At 53.9% G+C, this 19,963-nt stretch overlaps 1 protein-coding gene across 3 annotated transcripts in view; it reads right to left on the bottom strand.

Annotated features, from left to right (window-relative positions):
* ARHGAP26 (Rho GTPase activating protein 26) overlaps positions 1–19,963 on the bottom strand; it is a 104,466-nt gene that overhangs the window by 2,578 nt on the left and 81,925 nt on the right. The window contains exons 20-22 of one of the 3 annotated variants that reach the window (XM_071443669.1): positions 19,116–19,269; positions 2,766–2,876; positions 781–872 (exon numbers count right to left, since the gene is read on the bottom strand). In XM_071443669.1, the coding sequence (XP_071299770.1) occupies positions 781–872; positions 2,766–2,876; positions 19,116–19,269 (357 nt within the window). Of the gene's footprint in view, positions 1–780; positions 873–2,765; positions 2,877–3,983; positions 5,483–19,115; positions 19,270–19,963 lie in introns of those variants that run through there. The other 2 variants (XM_071443667.1, XM_071443668.1) reach the window with 2 other exon arrangements.

Genomic DNA, 19,963 nt, shown 5'->3' with positions numbered 1-19,963 from the left:
AGCTTCCCAAATGACAATGCTTAACATTTAAAAGCCAAGAATGACTTGGAAAGCAGTAAAAAGTCTTCTCGTTACACTGGGATTATAACTAAGCCAGAGCTGCTCAGTTCCATGGGGCACAAACTCTTGGTGCAGGAAACACCAAATCTGAGTTCATTAGTGTGGTCTGAGTGAGCAAAGCCCACCTGCTCCAGCGCTCCTATCCTGAGGGACAAAGCACACGTGGCTTTCCCATCTCCTGCACAAAGCATTACAGCAGCTACTCCGACTGTTTCTGCTGCTGATATCCAGAATCTCATCTCCCTTGCACAGAACAGCTCGGGGAATGGCAAATGCTGGGGCAGGCACAGCTCACCAGGGTCTCCCTGAGCTTAGAGGAGGGGTCGGGAAGCACGGGAGGGTTTGGAGGCAGGGGGTGTGCAGGGCCTGTGGCACAGCCTGGGAGCAGGGCTGGCAGTGGCACAGCCTGGGAGCAGGGCTGGCCATGGCCTGAGGAGCCCAGGGCCTGTGGCACAGCCTGGGAGCAGGGCTGGCCATGGGACAGGCTGGGAGCAGGGCTGTGCCTGAGGAGCCCAGGGGGTGTGCAGGGCCTGTGGGACAGCCTGGGAGCAGGGCTGGCAGTGGCCTGAGGAGGCCAGGGCCTGTGGGACAGGCTGGGAGCAGGGCTGGCAGTGGCACAGCCTGGGAGCAGGCCTGGCAGTGGCACAGCCTGGGAGCAGGGCTGGCAGTGGCACAGCCTGGGAGCAGAGCTAGCCCTGGCCCGAGGGGCCCAGCACTCACCGTTGTCGAACACGGTGCCGGCCGTGAAGGAGAGCTCGGAGTCGTGCTCGGCTTTGCAGGCGTAGAGCGCGCGGGCCTTGCGCAGAGGGGAGCTGCAAGAGAGGCACCAGAGTGGGCACGGGGCCCCCACACCCCTCACAGGGCCGTGCCCCTCTGCTGGGGCTGCTGCTCTGCTCAGCTACCCTGCCCTGGAGGGAGGGAGGGAGGGAGACACCAGCAGAGGCTGAAGGCTCTCGGGGATGAGCCACGTTTCACCCCAGTGCAATCCCAGTCTGAGCCCAGCTGGACTGGAGCCCACACTGGTGCCCAAACAGCACCAGCCCAATCCAGAGGTCCCCTCATCTCCTCTAGGCTGGAGCTGGAATGTTCTGTATCTGAGGGGCCATCACTGACCAGAGGTTGGCACAGAGCAAAGGTGGCAGCAGGTGCTGGCACTGACCCACTGCCCCTGGCCCCACTCTGCCAAACCCATCCAAGTGCAGCTGCAACCACAAGGAGAATTTCACAAGGAAGAATTAGCACTTGGGGAAGGTTATTTCAAAACAGAAAGACAAGCAGGTCCGTGAAGAATTTGCTGCACTTCTTTAGAGCCTGTACCTGAAGGTAAAAAGATTTAACAGCCATTAGATTTTGCTGGAAGTGTCAGCGTGCCCACGCTGCAGGGGAGGGAATTGGAGCAGGGAGAGCCAGGAATGGAGCAACTGCTGGCAGAGAAAGGAAAAAGAGGGACCTCAGGGCTCCTCAGGCCCAGCACAGGCACACAGAGCTGTCCCTGCACCTGGAATCCCCACCCATCCTTCCCAGCTTTGGGCTGGAGCAGGGCTGGTGGAAAGCTGGGACACTGCCAGGCTGCAGTGCCAGTGCCAGTGCCAGCCCAGCCAGGCCCTGGCCATTCGAGCAGCCAGGCACATCCAGCACTGCTGCTCAGCTGGGACATGGGCAAGGGAAGGGATGAAGTGCCCCAGGGGCTGCTGGGGTGGGGAACAAGGTGTCACCATTCTCAGATCAGTGGTTTTACCACATTTTATCTTTCCAAGGACTTGAAATTCCTGAGTTCCTCGGATGAGCCCAGGGAAGCAGCAAGGCAAGAGCAGCTCCCCTTCACACCAAACTCCAAAGCCAGGAGCTGGGAATGGCTTTGGCTTTGCTGCAGAGAGCCCTGAAATGGAGATCTCTCTTCTCCAAACTCCAGCTGCCTGACACAAGCAGCTCCCAAACACTTAAAAACCAGGATGGGCAAACAATCCTCCCACTCCAGAGGGTCCTTCACTGCCAGGAGGCACCGCTCACATGGAGTGCTCGAGACCATCAGGTGGAAAACAAAATATATTTCCAGGCTCACTGTGCACTCAGGGCACGATGGCATCACTGGTGCCAAGGGCACAGGAGCCTGGGCAGTGCCTGCTCTGGTGCCACCCCAGGGCACAGGGGGACCCCACGGGGCTGGCACACAGCTCAGCCTGACCCACTGCTCTGGGACTTGCTGGGAATCCTGCCCTGGTTCCTCTGCAGCTCCCAGGAAGGGTTTGCTCCAGCAATGCCCAAGGACCTTTAGCCTGGGCACAGAGCAGCCTGCGCTACCCCGTGCCCATCACCCTCCTGGGATCCCAGACAAGGCCATGGCCAGAAAACCAGGGGTGGCAGAGCTTTCCAAAGGCACTTTACTCCTTGCAGTACACTTCTTACCTGTTGCAGAGCAGAGCAAAGCCAGCACAGCACTGAGCTGAGCTGGGCCCAGCAGTGACACCGAGCACAGCTCCTGCTCCCCTCACCTGGGGGCTGCAGGCTCCAGCCTGGCTCGGGGTGCTCCGAGGGGCTCTTCTGGGGCAGGAGGGTTTCAAAGCTCCCCTCTTGCTGAGTGCAGACAGCTGCTTGGGAGGGTTCGAGCAGGATGCCAAGGGAAAGGGAAGTGAAGTGGGGGAAACCGGGGAAATCCAACAGAAACGGCAAAAGCAACAAGAAGCCAAGCGAATTGTGCAACAGACCTGATGGGGGATGAGTCGCTGGACGTAGAGGAGGTGGGCATAGGACTTGATGGCGCAGAGAACATGGGCCAGGACGGTGAGAGGGGTGACGTTGGGCTTGGATTCTGAGGGCTGCAAGACATAACCAGAGACCTTATCAACATGCAAGCACAGCAACAAACAGCAACCGAGACACACAGACGGCAGCCGACGATAGCAGCGAGTGCCTTGGGGATATTCCGAGCGTGAGACACAGCTACAGAATGAGGTGCCAAGACCTTGGGGAGTGTTTCAAGGCTGGGTCTGCATTTGTCTGGACAACAAGAGCTGGATCTTCCAGTCAAACCCCACTCCATTGCCCCGTCCATGGCACCTGGCACCCGTGTGCTGCAGCACGGCCACCTCCCTGCCTGTGCTTCCCCCAGAGCTCCCAGAAAGAGCTGCTGGTATTTCTGGACGTTAATGATGCCTGCGAGCAGCCTCCACCCCCTCTGTCTGTCACTTCACTTGTGGTGCTCATACAATCAGTGTATAAAAATGGCATTGATTTTGTTCTCCGTGTTTTACATCCCTTTTTCCCCTCGCGCTGATTCCTGAAGCCACAGCTGTCAACCGGAGCTGAATCGAGTTACTGAACTGGTAATTGCACACAGAAGTTTCTGGGTCCTTCCAAACTGTTCAATTCAGGTCATTCTCAAGTTCACCAAAAAGCAATTATTGTACCAAAATACCAGCTTGATTAATTTACTGCTTCTCTGCTTAGCACTCATTGGTATTCCCTATCCAATTCAGATTAGAAACTCCATCCCTGATAAAACACCAAAAGTCTCTCTCCACACTGCAAGTGCCTCTGTAAAAACAAGTTGTTTTGTAAAAGCATCATGACTTATGTTTTCTCCTTGAGAGAGGGACAGTACCTCTGATTACACAGGTCTGACGAGGTGGGGACAGGGCACAGCCCCCAGGATGTCCTTACCCCTCAGCTGGGGCCTACTGGGGTACAGGGAGGGGATTCAGGGAATGGTGGCTCCAGAACACGTGGAGAACCTCAGCCCTGCAGGAGCTCAGACCAACGTTTAACCTTCCCCAGTGTCCTCTGGCTGCCACCACGCGGGGATATTTATGACATGGATGCTTTCCCCTTGGAAATTGGACCATCTCTGCTTAAGGCCAAACTCTTGGCTGGACTCCTTGCAGAAGCTGTGTCACTGGATTCAACAGACACTGATTAATTCCCTCTGAAATTACAGGCAACACCTTTATTATGTCAGAAGATTACACATACAGAGAAATGGATACAGCAGTGAGTGCAGCATGACTTCATCAGAGGCTGGAAAACATGGAATGCTGTCAGGCAGGCTATCAATGAGGTCCTCCAAATGTTCTGCTAATAATCATCACTAGAAACAATCCTTTAGCATTTCTGTCATAAAAACTGTCCATCTTTTGAAAAATGAGCTTTTCTTGGTCTTTACCATACCTGACAGCCATTGGTACTTACCAGAAACTCCATCTATTCCCACCCCGAAATGGGAGGTGCTACCAAGGTCACAAGTCATCCCAAACTGCCAAAATTAACCCTTTAAGCAACACTTCTTTCAAAGAGATGGCCTAGCAATTCCCTTCTCCAAGAGGAGCCTGGCCAAGGTGGGACTTGGAGGGGCAATGAGCTGGTGACCAAAATGTGGCTGAGCCTGTCCTGCTGAGAGTGGCCACCAACACCCAACAGCCCTCCCAGCACTGTGGCTGTGGGCAGCAGGCTCGAGGTGCAAGAGGCCATGGCACTGGGTGTGCCAGCATGGGATGGGCACTGGGACAGGGCACTGGTGTGCCAGTGATGGGATGGGCACCATGTCTGCCACCAGCCCTGGTCCTCTCCACTGCACAAAGGAAGGAAAATCCAATGGTACAGGGCTCCAGGACTGGAAATTGCTACTGCACTTTTTGAGATGAAATCATGGCAAAAGAATGCAGCTCTCATTTCTCCTCAAGGCGCTGTCATCGCTCCACCACTGTGCGCCTGCTCCGCTCATGACAGCAGGGAATGCAACCAGCAGGATCTCAGAGTTATCAGGGAAAAAAGCCTGAAAGAACCAACACTTGGGCCAGCCTCTGCCTGAGAAGTTATCAGTAGTTTGGAGCAGGATTTTGGTGTCTTTGGAACCCTGGTGCCACAGAAAACACTCTGTGCCCAGCAAACCCACAGAGAGAGTGGGTCACTAATTCCAGTGTGTGCATTGGGGTGTGCAGAGCACCTGGCAGGTGCTCACAGAGGAGATGAACGTGGTCTTACGGTGACTGAGCTGCTCTGCAAGTCCTTCCAGAACATTTCCTGAAGAAGAACCCATGGATAGCTCAGGACTCACCTGAGCTGCTGCCCAGCACTGACAGACCCTGGGGTATGATGGGTATGGAGGGTTCACCTCCCTCCCATGAAATACAGGTATTTATTTTCAAGCTGCTGCTTGAGTTTCACCTTCCTGAGCTTATGTGACTGCCAGACCCAAGTCCTGCCTCGCTGGAGATGTCAGTGCACAGGAGGGAACGGGCTATCCCAAGGTCTCTGGCGTTTTGGAAAACAGTTTTCTTGTAGGATCCAATTTCCTTTGTTTCTCACAAAAAGAGCAGAGATGGTGAGAGGCTGAGGGGAAGTTCTGGCAGCTGCCTGCAGGCAGCAAATGTCAGCTGGACGTTTTTTTTCTTCTTCTTACTCAGGAGGGCTTTGCGAGGGGCTCTTCCTGTTGGGTGCACAGTGGAAACAAAACAGAGAAAATTGCTAAGAACCAAAACCATCAGAAGCAGGAAACAAAGAAATGGCTCAAATTAGAGTCTTCCAAGGTGAGAACGGACCTTTCCCTAGCAGAAGCAGCAGGGGGAACTCCACGAGTCCGTAGCCCAAGGCATCCTGAGGCTCTTGCCCTTCCTGCTGGTTTGACTGCGCATTGGAGGCAGTGGCTGTGGTCCCACAGGGAGGGAGCTCTGCTGGGCATGGGCAGGGCAAGGAGGGCACTGTGCCACAGCACCTGCAGGGGCACCTGCACCTTCCACTCCACGTGTCCCTCTGGCAATCCCACTCTTCCAGCAAACACAGTACTTGGAAATGAATTTAGGAGCTAAATCCTCCTCCCTGCTTCCCGCGCCGGCCGTACACGCTGCCTTTCCCATGCAGATGTTTAGTTTGCTGCCCAAACATGTGAAAAAAAGCTCTTGTTTCAAGACTCTGATGGAGTTGCTGGAGGTAAAAAAAAAAATTTTGTGCTCTTTTCTCCTAACCTGCCTCTTTCATTGCTCTTCCTCCCCCAGGCTGCCTCTGGCACTCCTCAGCCGGCTCAGGCCCCCAGGCATGTGCAGCTCTCAGAGCCCCTCTCAGCAGGTCTCCAGACAAGTTCTGCTGCTTTGATCTCCTGGCCGAGAGGACATCAGTTCCACTTCAAACATGTTTACAACCTGTTTATTTTTGTGGAACTCGGGGCTATTTCTGCCACAGAACATCTCAGAGCTATGGACGGGCAGAGCCCACTGATGCATTCCAGCCCTTTCATGAAATCACCTCAAGAATAAACAACAATATTCCCCTTCTGACATGATCAGTACCTGACTGCAGAAAAATACATCAAGGACCACCCAGCCCTTTGCTCCCTAATCTATTCCTATAGAACAAAGCTGTGGAACATAAGGTTCTTCTCAAAGGTAACAAGAAAAAAGAAAATTACAGCTTTATGTAATGCCAAAGCACTTCAGCTCTGCTGAAACAAGGACAAGACTGCAGCTCACCAGCAGCCATGGCTCAGTTGCCTAAATGAAATGGAAGGCAGGCTGGGATTGGGAAGCTCATGGAGCTCAAGCAGTGCAGCAGGTCCCAGCAAAGCTTGGAGTGATGGATGGGCTCTAGGAAGCAGCTCCTGGGTACCCCTGGCAGAACCACCCCAGACCTGACCACCAGCTCACAGGGCTCCAGTCTGGCAGGGCTCTTCCTGTGCTTGGTAAGAAAAATGATGTTAAACTCTCTCAGAAGCAACGTTGCTGCATGCTTGTTTAGGTGGGAAAAATGTAAAGAAATTTAAAGAAATAAGCAGCTGGAATGGCCTGTGGTCAGCATCACTTGACCAAAATGGTCCAAAACAACTCAAATTCTTCAGTACAGACCTTCCCCACATCTCCATCAGCACAGATTTCAGAATCTTCTTTCCAACAACACGGACGTGTCCCTCTGTAATCCTGATGACACTTAGCACATGGGTTTGTCTTGTCACTTTGCTGCTTGGCTGATTTCCCGTGTGTGGGAATATTTCCCTGCTTTAGTCATTTCAGAAACCATCCAAAAGCTTTTCCACTTGACTAGGAGAGAGCCCAGGCTGAGTTCTGGCTCTGGGGAGGAGCTGCTGTCCCACATTCCCATCTCCAGGCGCAGACGGATGGTGCTCGATGGTGCAGAGGGAGGAGGTGACAGGAACAGAATTCTGGCACGGAGCTCAGAGCCTGCTGCTAGTGCTGGAGACAGCGAGGGAGCAAGCAGAGAGTCAGCAGTGGGAGAGTTCTCAGCATGAGCAAGAGCTGCAGGAAGGAAGCTGCAGCACCAGCCTGGTGCCAGCACAGGTGTCCTCGCGCCAGGTGAGCTCCAGGTGATGGGACATGGTGACATCTTAACAGGGAACAGCATCTCAGTGACAGCTGCACAACTTGTTTGAAACAGAGAATTACAGGATCACCAGCGAGCTACAGACCCAGCAGTGGCTGCTCTCACACAGTCCCAGCACTGGGACAGGCAGGGGAGACGGGGCAGGGCAGGGAATGGAGGCAGCCACAGCTCCTGCCTGGACAAGACCTGGAGTCACAGAATGGCCTGGGGCTGGAAGGGACCTTAAAGCCCATCCAGTGCCACCCCAACCTTCCACTGTCCCAGCTGCTCCCAGCCCTGTCCAGCCTGGCCTGGGGCACTGCCAGGGACCCAGGGGCAGCCCCAGCTGCTCTGGGCACCCTGTGCCACCTGCCCACCCTGCCAGGGAAGCATTGCTTCCCAATATCTCACTCCATCTTTTGCTCAGCAGCTGCATTTTCTGCTCCATCAATACCCTCCTCCCTCTTCCTCTCTGCCCAAAAGGCTCTCAGCTGACTCAAAATCAGGCTGGAAGGTTTTATGTTGAACCGAGTGCTTTCAAACTGTGTTAAAGCTCTTAATTATTAATAGAAAAGTTGTAATGTGGCAGCAGGGAGCCAAAGCAGCAGTTTAGGAGGGAAGTGTTGGTAAATCAGGAGCCAGTGTCTTAGTCATGGCTTCTCCATCGTGCCACAGCTTCTAACATGAGATAATGCTGCAAGGCTGGGTGCATTAGTCACCAACAAATTCTGTTTGCAATTAAGCAGAACTCAACAGCCCTCCAGAAATCTCACTCCTCTCTGGCATTCAATGCACTGCAATCTTACATCCCCCTGAAAAGAAAACTCTCCCATCTGCCACCCCAACAACCATATGGGATCCTTGGAAAATGAAGGAAATTAAAGTCCCTGTGGGATCACAGCTCCCAGCTCAGCTGTGGGGGGTTTGGGAGGATCAAATATTTGAGCTAAACACATCCTGTGCCCCAGGCAGCCCCAGGGCACTGCCGGGCTGCCTCTGCCAGCCACCAGCAGCTAAACTGAGCTGTGTGGCTGAGGGTGACCTCCTTTTGGGAACTCAGAGCTGCAGGGAAGTGAGGGATCCAGAAGGATGCTGTCCTTGCTGCCAGCATCACCACCTGCCCCAGGGAGGGCAGCCCTGACCCCTCCCAAGGCTCCCACCCCGTGCTGCCCCAGCGCCCTGGGAGCCTGGCTTTGGGTGCCAAGTGAGGGCATTTGGTTCTTATTTCCCCAGGCTGAGCCCTCCTGTGGCTGGCAGAGCTGTTCTGCTGCAGGAGCCAGCAGGGATGCTCAGATGGCCCAAGGCAGGCAATGGGGGATCCCCTGCTCTGCCCCACAAGCTCCCAGGGGGGAACACAGTGCTCTGCCACCCCCAAGGAGGGCACAACCTCAGGATGGCAGCAGCAATGCCCCCCAGGAGCTGGCACTGTCAGAGACTCCTCTCACTTTTAAAGCTGTTTCTGGAAACGACCAGAACAGTTATTCCCCACTGTAAAAAATTCATTCCTGGCTAAGGAATATTCCCAACATAACTTGATAGGAGGCCACTTCCAGGCTCAGATCCTAACAGAAAACAAAGACAGTTCCTTTGAGGCTCATTAGCACCACAGGCTCAAACTCTCATTTTTCAGTGTGTAAATCTCCTCCCTGCACAAGGAGCCAACACTGCCCACGGAGAGCACACGCAGTGGGAAAAACAATGGGGATTACTTGGGCCTGAGAAGGTGATTTAAGAATAATGGATGATTAAAGACAATGCATAATAATTTTCTGCATTTTCTTGGTTTCCCAGATTTTGTTTTGCCCGTTTGGCCTCGTGCTGCCTTGCTCTGCAGCATTCTGCACACACCAGTTACAAAAGCTGATCAGAGCATTTCACTGCAAACCTCGCAGACCACAACACTGAAACAATCCAACTTGATCATATTTATCAAAAGAAACACCATGTTAGTTCTGTTCTTTCTTTTTCATCTTTTTTTTTTCACTTAAAACCACCAAACTTCGTAATAACATTTTTGCCTCAGCAGCTCTAACCAGCAAAACTCTCCTCCAGTTGCACAGCTGGGAGGTGGGAGCACCACAACCCTCCCAGTTTACTGGCCCAGCCTCAATGTCTCTCTCTGCCATCAAGCTGGACATGTAGCCTTGGAGAACCCTTCCCAGTAATCAAATACAGCAAAGATTAATGCATTCAATTGACTTCTTCATGGTTAGCTATTTTTCCACTCCTTTTCCTGTGTGCTTTCCCAAATCCCCCTGTGCTGCAGCCACTGCTGTGCTGTGCACCCAGCACTTCCAACCCAGGCTCCCCAGCAGTTCCCTTCCCAGTGCCCAGCCAGGACACCTTCCCTGAGGATCCCCCACTCCCAGCCCAGGGCACGGGGCCAGCCTGGGGACTGTGACAGCTCTGGGGCTGCTGACAATGTCCCAGCTTAGCACTGCCCTGTCAGCAGTGTCTGCACAGCAGCCACGGGATTGGGTTACCCCCAGGTGAGGGGAAAGCAGAGGCCTTGCAGCCCCAGCTAATTTAGGAGATTAATTAGGCACAAGGATCCCCTTTCAGAGGAGACACGATGTCTCTGTGAGCAGCAGCCCTGCTCTGCTCAGTCCCTTTGGGGGAACTGTCAGCCTTCTGCTGGGAAAGGGGAAATGGGATGGTGTGGGAGGGGTGGCCCCCGGGGTGGTCCCCATCTGAACCCTGCTCACATCCCCTGTGCCAGCCCAGCTCCCTCCAGCCGGGCCAAGGGGCAGCTCTGGGATGCTTTCAGCACTCCCAGCGCTGTGTGGTGGGGCTGGAGCCCAGCACTGCCTCAAAAACACCTCAGAGCTGTCAAAAGACTTCCAAGGGAGAGTCTGGGCCACATCCCTGGTTTTGAATTTGACCTCCCTGCAAAAAGAGGAACCAAAGAATGCACTTGGCCGTTTCTCTACTATATTTCACCTGGGGTGACATTTATAGGTGGCAGGAAGACCTAATGTACCATCACTCTGCTTTCAGCAGGCTCAATGCAAGGTTTGGCTGGGCTCACACTTGACATTCTGCCCAAAGGAAACTCAGACATTGACTGAGCAACGGGAGCAGAGCTGGATGGGGGCTGAGCAGGCTGGGACCCCAAAATCAAAGTGGGGAGGGCAGGCAGGGGAGGAGAAGAAGAGAAGCCTGGCCAGCAGGATGATGATCCTGAGCTCCACAGAACAGCTCAGCACACAGAGTGCCTGTGACTGCCCCTGGGAAGCCTTTGGTGGAGCATCTTTGACTCCTGCATCCATCCCCCCACAGTGACTGGGATGGATTTCAAATCCTGCTCCATTTGAAAGTAAAATTTCCATTAGCCAATATTTGTCTGAGGCAGTTTCTTTGAAGAAGACGCTGCTATGCTGCGATCTCCACACTAATTACAGGAATTAGGAGAGCAAGTGCAAGATCTCTTTTTTTCCCAAGGCTTTCCAGAAAGCTGCCTCTTAAGCATCATGTGCTGCTGAAGTTTAAGGTGCTTTTTTAGAACTCTTGCAAGGAAATCTAAATTAATTCAGCTTGCGAGAAGCACCCTTAGATGTTCCCAGAGCATCACCCAAATAGAACAGTGCTCTTCAAAGGCAGAAACATCTGAGGAGCCTCCTGAGGAGCAGCACTGGGAAAAGCTGTGCATGGTGGGAGTCAGGCTGCAGGAGGGCCTGGAGTGCAGAGCCTCTGAAGTTCATCTGTCCATCTGTCTGTCCATCTGCAGCCACCCACACAGCCCTGTGCCACCAGAGCCCAGAGGAGCCCATGGCCAGGGCAAGGCAGAGCATTCAGAGCCACCCCAACTCATTCCTGCTCCCGTTAGCAGAGGGCTCTCAGCCTGACACTTCACCTTTGTTTGAGGGGATGAGATGGAGGAAATGTTTTGATCTCTGACCACTGGGTCACGTGGGGCTGGCCACAGGGCTGGAGACTCCTTTTATGAGAATATTTGGCTTCACTTTCAAGTTCAATTTGTGGAAAGTTTCTAGACCAAGAGCTGACTGAAAGTGAAGGAGCTCAAGCTTTGCACAGTTGCTGTGCCAAACTCCAGGGCCCGTGGAGAGCCCACCCAGCAGGAAAACACAGCCCAGCTTTCCCCCTGCCAGCCCAGAGCAGCACACGGAGATGCTGGGGCAGGCAGGATCCCACTGCTGGGGGCTTCTCTTACCCCAACAGCCTGGAACATCCCACCTCAAAGGGAAATCCACCTCTGCCCTCCCCAAACCGCCCCCTGCTCCTGCAGCCCACAGGCATTGCTCCTCTCCACACATCTTAAAACACCTCCTGGAAGGATACAGATGCTCACAAATCATTTAAGCACAACAAGGGATGGAATTCATGGAATCACGAAGGTTGGAAAAGACCTCCAAGATCATAAAGTTCAACCTTCTATATGGAATCTGTACATATACATGTATATATAGAGATATAGATATAAATTTAAAGATTATATGGCCATCAGCAACTAAGCCTCAAGTATATTTATCTGTGGAGTCTACTAAGTTTGCTGCTTGTGTTTTCCATGAGCCAGGTTTAAGGACATTTGCCAGAGCCCTGAATCACTCTGGTTTATGGAGCTTTCTCACCACAGGCATGATCTAGGACTCCCAAGCTAAAACTGCTCTAAAAGAAACAAACACACAGACACCCTCACAACAGTCTGCACCAAAAAAAATAAATAAGTCACAGGATAGTTTGAATGTTATGTCATCTGGAATCAGCCAAGCAGCAGACTGGGAATTTTAGGAGCTTTTCTCAAGTATGAAGACTGGGAGATAGGCGGGTTCTGTTCTAGCCTGGCAGCAATCTCTGCTCCTCCTGAGCACAAACCAACCCCGTCTGAGGCACAGAGGATGCCAACCCTGAGCAGCCACTAAAGGAGGTATTGAGGGGAGGTGAAATAATCGAGTATCCTGACCCTGCCTGGAAGGCAACCCTTCAAGCAGCAAAAGCCTGGGGTGGGGATCAGGGCTGGGAGCCACCCAGGGCACCTCTTGCACCAGCTGCAGCCATCCCACCCTGCTGGAACCACAGCTACTGGGTGTAAAACCCCCTGTCCCAGCCTGGGACCACAGCTGGGAACTGGTCTGCTCCTCTAAAAGAGCCATTTAGATAAGGCTGTTCTGGAGCTGCTGTGATTACAAGATTTTACCTAATCCCCCAAAAATGCCATTTATTGTTTGGCAGCCGAAGATCCGCCCCTCGGGGCTGGCCTCGGCGATCCAAACCCAGATTAGGCAGAAGAGCAGAGTTTTGGGGTCAGGGCTGAGCTTGGAGTGGCTGCAGGGAGCAGATGGAGGCAGACACTTCCCCCCAGCCCCCGTGTCCAGCTGGGCTCCCTGCACTCACCCGTGGGTGCCCAGCACAGCCGGGGTGCTCAGCCCCCCAAGGAAGGGCAGCAGGGGACAGAGGGTCCCCAGGGAGCCCCAGCCCTGCTCTGCTGGCCCCAGCACGCCTCTCCCAGCTCTTGGCTCGCTCCAGGGCCGCGGTGGCTCACGGCCAGGCGGCCACAATGCGGTGGAAGGAAGAAGAAACAGCTTTGTTTTGCCCAAAGCCTCACAATTAATCAAGTTCCTATTTCCTCGCAGTTCCACGCTCCCCACCCCAGGCAGCTCCCAGCCATGGCACAGTCCCTGTGCTGAACACAGGGTTTGCTTTGGAATTTCACGTGAACAGAGAACCAGAAAATGACATTAACGTGCAATAGAAACGTCTTTGCTACAGTGAGAACCATGCAGGGCCCTGAGAGTCCAGTGCAAGAGGGGAGCCTCTGGGGCAGGCTGGCAGCCCCATCCCCTCCAGCACCATCCCCTGGCACCTCCCTGGGCACCAGCTCTCCAGCCAGGAGGAACACATGGAATCCCAGAGTCATTTAGGCTGGAAATGATCTCCAAGAGCATCAAGTCCCAGCTGTGCCCAATGCCCACCCTGTCCCCAGCCCAGAGCACCAAATGTGACCTCCAGCCCTTCCTTGGACACTCCAGGGATGGGCACCCCAAATCCCTGGGCAGTTCCAGTGCCTGAGCCCCCTTTCCATGGAGAAATTCCTCTTGGTTTGGACCCCTCTGAGCACAAGTCACTGTTTTTATACTGACACACAGCAAAACAAAACACCAGTGCATTTTCCTGGCCTTTTTCCAAATTAAAGTGGGGCTGAATATGAGGGTGGGAGGAGAGCGGGTGAGAATCCAGGCTCCTCAGGGACAGGAGCAGCTGATTTATGAGTAAATTTGTTAAACAGAAGTCCCAGAGATGCCATTTCAGAGGGACATTCCCAAAGTGGCTGCCGGGAAGGCAGGATGAGGGTGGGACCCGCTCCTGCGCCTCTGCACCTCTAATTGCCATTATTCTTCAGGAATATAAACAACAGGAGCCACCCAGCAGAGAGCCATGAAAGCTCAGCAGAAAAGGGCCTGGGAGCACAGGGACAGGAACTGCAGGTCAGGCAGGTGAAGGACTCATTGCTGGCTCAGCACAGCCCCTCTGGTGAGCACAGATGGGCAGCACAGCACAGCACAGCCTGCTCTCTCCTGCCCAGCTCCCCAGGAGAGGGACCAGCAGCAGGTAAAGGTCTGTTTGCTCCACCTCACGTGCTCTTGCTTTCCTGTGTCCCAGCTGATAACTGTCAAAGAAACCTGCATTTTTAAGAGACCATTTTTCCAAAGAAACCCTACCCTCTCCTGTTTGATGCATTGCCCCATCCCTGGAAGTGTCCCAGGCCAGGCAGGACAGGGCTTGGAGCAACCTGGGGCAGTGGAAGGTGTCCCTGCCTGTGGGGTGAAGGAGTTGAAGGTCATTCCAAGCCAAAGCAGTGTGTGGATTCTGGGATGGTGAGGGCCTTCAGAGCAGAGCACAGGAACGGAGCAATGGGAGGAAGGTGCAGCATCACCCCAGTCCCATGGCTCTGCTGTGCTGTCCCCTGTCCCCCAGCTCCCTCCCAGCCACCTGGAGAAGTCCCTGATAGAGACAGTAATAGTAGACATTTCTCTCATTTTCAGTCATGGAAAGAGAAATGTTCAATTTTAATGGGATGCCTAATGAAGATTTATTTATGTGGGAATAACCACTCTTCCTTGGAGTAACTGGGTTATTTTTTCATGAGCACTAGACCTTAGATCTGCTCCTCATTTCTTTCCATACCCACAGAGGGCAAGAAATAGCCATACTTGGTCAGTGAGAAAATGAAATTAAATGCAAATAGACATGCACTGACTAAATCTGAGTTTCCCAAGGTTATTATTTCCCTAAATGCCAAGTCCCTGGGGTGAAGGAGGGGCAGCATCAGCCTGGGCCAGGGCTGGCAGTGTGAGGGCTCAGCCTGGCCCATGGCCCCATCTCCAGCAGTGCTCTGGCCCTGAGGATGGGCAGCAGCACTGGGAACACTGGCAGGCACGGATGAACATGGGAAGGGTGTTAAACTGGTTCTGTCTCCTGGTTGGAACCACCCAGTGCCACCCCTGACACAGGCAGGGACACCTTCCCCTGTCCCAGGTCACTCCAAGCCCTGCCCATCCCTGAGGGATGAGGCAGCCCCAGCTGCTCTGGGCACCCTGTGCCAGGGCCTGCCCACCCTCCCAGGGAACAATTCCTGCCCCATACCCCATCTAACCCTCTCCTATCACTTTGAAGCCATTCCCTTGTCCTTCCCCTGGCTCAGCTAAGGACACATCTCTGCTAGAGGCACAATGCTTTCTGCTTCATGCTTGGCTGTTTCCTAAGGAAAATGCTTTCTGCAGGGGCAGGATAAAGACACCCAACAGGACACACAGACCAACGGGACACAGAGACCCAGCAGTGCTTTGGGCACCATCCCTGCCCAGGCTCTGGTGGCCCTGGTGCCCAGGCAGCTGCAGGCACAGTGACAGCTCCTGGCATGGGACAGCAGTCCTGCTGACTCACCCAGTACAGCTCCTGCCCAGAGCAGTTTTTCCATAAAAATAAACCCAGCCCTAATAAATAAATGCATTCCCATCATAAAAGCCCGATTGGTGGCTGGGAAGGAAGAGCCTGAGCCCGGCACCAAAACAATTTCCCTCTAGATGGGAGACTGTGGACTGTGCTCCAGGGAAAGCACTTCAGAAGGAGCCCATTTCCCTGGGGAGGGGGACAGGGGGCCCAGCACCGAGGTGGGGGGACCCCAGCCCCAGCACAGCCACTGCTGCAGCAGCTGGGACGGAGCAGCACTCGCTCACCAGGGGGATTTAGGAACTGGCCCAGCTCCTGGCAGAGCAGACCTGGGGGATACACGAGCATTTAGCAGGGAGCCAAGGGCTTTTGTAAACAGAAGCTCAAACAAACATCTCTCATTTCACAGATGGTGCTCACAATTTACAGCTGGCACATTTAAAGGCCACCTCGGACACATTGGTGCTCACAGCCACAAATGGGACACAAGAAATGCCCCAGGCCTGCAGGCCTCAACATTTGCACTCCAAGGAGCCTCCCTCTGAAATGCACAGGAGTTATTTCCACAGGAATATCAGTAGAATATTCTGAATCAATATATCATCAGAATGACCCAACTCCTTTCCCTGCAGCTTCCCAGTCTGGGTGAGCACAGGGCTCATGGGGGCTGCCAGGAGACAGCCCCTCCTGAACAGCTCCCCAGCCCTGGTCCACAGCTAAAAATCACAGGAAATTGTGAAGAACACAAGAAAAACCCCAAAGTCCTGAAGCAGAGCTCAGGGATAGGTGTCACAGGACCAGCAGAGGATTGGGCAGCGTTTGAAGCAGCACAAACCCTGAGGCACCTCCAGAGCCTCCCACGGCCACAGACCCTAAATGTGGGCAGACCCCTAATTCCAGGGCAGCCCCAGAAGCGCAGCACAGCAGCAGCAGCTGCCCCAGCCCGGGGCAGAGTGCGGGGCTGCCCGGGGCTGCCTGCAGAGCCCACATTTCTCAGCTGCCTGGCCAAACAGAAGTGCCTTTATGGAGACAGGATTTGGGCAGCCCTGCCGAGCAGGGCCGGAGCTGCCGGACACTGGCACCATTCAGACACCCTGCCCTGGCCCAGCCTGCAAACACAGGGCAGGGCTGGGCACAGACCCGCTGCTGGCAGCCTCCTCACCCTCCTCATCCTCACCAAACCCCACCGAGGGCAGAACCCCATGGAGCTCTCAGAAACACAGGCACAGCCCCTGCTCCTGGGCAAGCGGGGAGAGTGACATCCACACACACTCAGAATAAAATCAAGTTAGCTGCTTCAGTGAAAGACTGGATTAAAGACATTTGATTTAAATATTTGGGGTCACAGTGAATATTTGCCCTGTGGCAGCCCCCTGAGGATCCATAATTCAAACTTCAGCTCAACACAGACCAAAACCCCGTGTGCTCCTGCATGTGCAGAAATTATCTCATAATCACCGGGCTTGTGGAAAAGCACCAAATGCCACCAGCACTGTCAGAGCCACGAGCTGCCAGTGCTGTCCTGCTCAGCCCTGTTTCAGCTCACAGAACTCAAGGCTCTGTAACTGGCACAAGCACCTGTTGAGTGCCAGCCTGCTCACCTAATCCCTGGGGAACAGCACGGTGCCTCTGCTCCCCAGAGCCCCACACAGCTCTAACTCTGCTATGCTGCTGAATTACTCTGCAACTTCCCTGAAGAAAGAAATCATTAGGAAGAGGCAACTCTTGGAATATGAAAAACTGCGAATTTGGCAACCAATCCTTGTAAGGTCTCAGCAAGACCCAGGCTCACAAACCTCATTCTGTCACAAGACACACCATTTTTTCCCCCCTTGAAGGATAAACTAAAGCCATCCTGTTGGGGAATGGGATGTAACTGACTCCAGAGCTTCAACCAGAGAGAGAAGCATCTTTACTCTGTATGTACCATATGTACAGCACAGCCTTGATTTGGAGGTGTCCTACCTTTGGGTGGTCTGGCCTGCCCCCAGGGCTCTCCTGCTGTGGGATGATCCCCATGGAGCAGGCACAGCACAGGGTTGGGCATCCCTGGATGAGGACACGCCGCTGTGGGGCTGCTGCAGCTCAGGGTTTAGTGGCAGGAGGATGATGATGGAAGCAGAGCAGATGGTGAAGCTGGATGAAGCCTGTCTGTTCCACACTTACCTTCCTGCCTGGGAGAGCCTGGCAGGTCCTGGAGCCATCCTGAATGCCAGAGTAAGAGCTGCACCTCAAACCCCAAACCCCAAATCCAGCCCACCAAGGCAACAGCTCACCATGCCCATAGCTCCTGTCCCAGCACCCACTGGCACCCCAGGCATGGCCCAGTGGGGACTGGGAGTGTCAGGGGCCATGGAAGGGGTGGCAAGGATGGTGTCCTTGCTCTGGGAGGGATGGCAAGGACAGTGTCCTTGCTCTGGGAGGGATGGCAAGGACAGTGTCCTTGCTCTGGGAGGGATGGCAAGGACAGTGTCCTTGCTCTGGGAGGGATGGCAAGGACAGTGTCCTTGCTCTGGGAGGGATGGCAAGGACAGTGTCCCTGCACTGGGAGAGATGGCAAGGACAGTGTTCCTGCTCTGGGAGGGGAACAAGGACAGTGTCCCTGCTCTGGGAGGGGAACAAGGACGGTGTCCCTGCTCTGGGAGGGGAACAAGGACAGTGTCCCTGCTCTGGGAGGGGAACAAGGACAGTGTCCCTGCTCTGGGAGGGGAACAAGGACAGTGTCCCTGCACTGGGAGAGATGGCAAGGACAGTGTCCCTGCTCTGGGAGAGATGGCAAGGACAGTGTTCCTGCTCTGGGAGAGATGGCAAGGACAGTGTTCCTGCTCTGGGAGGGGAACAAGGACAGTGTCCCTGCTCTGGGAGAGATGGCAAGGACAGTGTCCCTGCTCTGGGAGGGGAACAAGGACGGTGTTCCTGCTCTGGGAGGGGAACAAGGACGGTGTCCCTGCTCTGGGAGGGGAGCAAGGACAGTGTCCCTGCTCTGGGAGGGGACCAAGCACGGTGTCCCTGCACTGGGAGGGGAACAAGGACGGTGTCCCTGCTCTGGGAGGGGACCAAGCACGGTGTCCCTGCTCTGGGAGGGGAGCAAGGACAGTGTCCCTGCACTGGGAGGGGACCAAGCACGGTGTCCCTGCACTGGGAGGGGAACAAGGACGGTGTCCCTGCTCTGGGAGGGGAGCAGCGCTCCCGCCGCCCATCCCAGGGATGCACAGGGCGTGCCCAGAGCTCCAGGGGAACAGGCTGCATCTCCTGGAGATCTGAGCAGATCCTCACGTGGTGGGGAGGGGAGCTTCTGTGGGAAAATGCTGCGGGGCTGGCCGGGGCTGGCAGGAAGGAAATTCCCCCAGCGCAGCCGCCATCGCGAGGGCTCCTCCGCGGCAACTTGAGGGCTTCAGAAATAACCCGGCCCTCCCCAGGGAGGCACTGCTAAGGTCACTGTTTTTTCCCTTGAACTTTCCAGATGAAGGAAGCAATAGCAGAAGCAACAGCATAGATTTGGCCGGAGATCAACTGTACTGACAACAGTCACAGGATTGAACTCAGAAGAAAAGTCCTTTGTGTGTGTTGGAGTTATCACCAGATGGGCCGGGCAGCACTGGGGAGTTCTGCTCAAAAATATTCCACATGGGCAAAGCCATCAGAGCTGGGACCCATGGCAGATGGAACCCACAGTAACTAATTCCACTGCTTAGACCGAGTTAAAAACGGAGGCAAATGTTTGGAGCCCATTAAAAATTCAAATGTTAAATTGTATTCTTCAGCAGACTGCTGAAGTTGAGAATAAGAAACAATTCTGATTAAGGATTGCGAGTCTATAAAACACTAATTACCATTGTACTTACAGGGAATTTGGCCTGTTGGGCTTAATTACTTCTAGTTCAAGATCACTCGAGTTCAGGCTGGGCTGGGGAGCGCTGTTGGAGTTGAGGAAGCTGTTTACATTTGAAGAGACGACAGATTCCAGGCTGGAGTTGATGATGCTGTTCCTATTCTCCTCTAAAAAACACCAAAACCCAAGAATCATCAGCTGCCACTGCAAAGTGAAGAGCATTGAGCATTCCCAGGAAACCCTGTGCCAGGACAAACAGGGACATGTCCCCAGAGCTCAGTTAGTTACAGACACATTATACATTAAACCACAAGAAATACCAAGTACTCTTTGGCTCCTTTGGGTTCCAGATGCAGTGAGCACTGACAACACTGCATCTCAAAGAGCCACCACAGCCCAGGCCCCCTCCTCAGCTCTGCCAGGCCACCCAAAATCCCATTTACTCATTTCCAGGAGCTGCCTTTGCCATTGGAGCAGTAATTGCAGTTGTGAGGAGCAATTAGCAACGCTGATGGCACGAGAGCAGCCCTGGGCAGAGAGTGGCTGCCTCTGGGATGCTGCTTTCCTGAAAGACAGGCACCAGCTGGAAAACACAGAGTCCTACTGCAAGGATACCTCTTTCCAAAATCATCTTTGTGGTGCACAATAACATGGTCAAACTACAACCCAAAAGCATGTAGTGAGAGGGAAAACTTGCTCCCAATCTCTTTAAATTCGACCTCTTTTTCAGTGAGGAGAATGTGCAATATTAATTTGTATCCCGTGCACATACAAAGAGGGGTAAAAGAGTGCAAGAGGAACTCCTGGGTGGTGTGAAAGGTTAATCCTGAGCACACAGCAGAGAGGAACTGCCTGTAAAAC

The sequence above is a fragment of the Agelaius tricolor genome, unplaced genomic scaffold, assembly GCF_023055355.1.
Source record: "Agelaius tricolor isolate 1412-34295 unplaced genomic scaffold, bAgeTri1.0.p SCAF_18, whole genome shotgun sequence".
Classification (NCBI taxonomy): domain Eukaryota; kingdom Metazoa; phylum Chordata; class Aves; order Passeriformes; family Icteridae; genus Agelaius; species Agelaius tricolor.
This window is presented reverse-complemented; position numbering and strand designations above follow the sequence as displayed.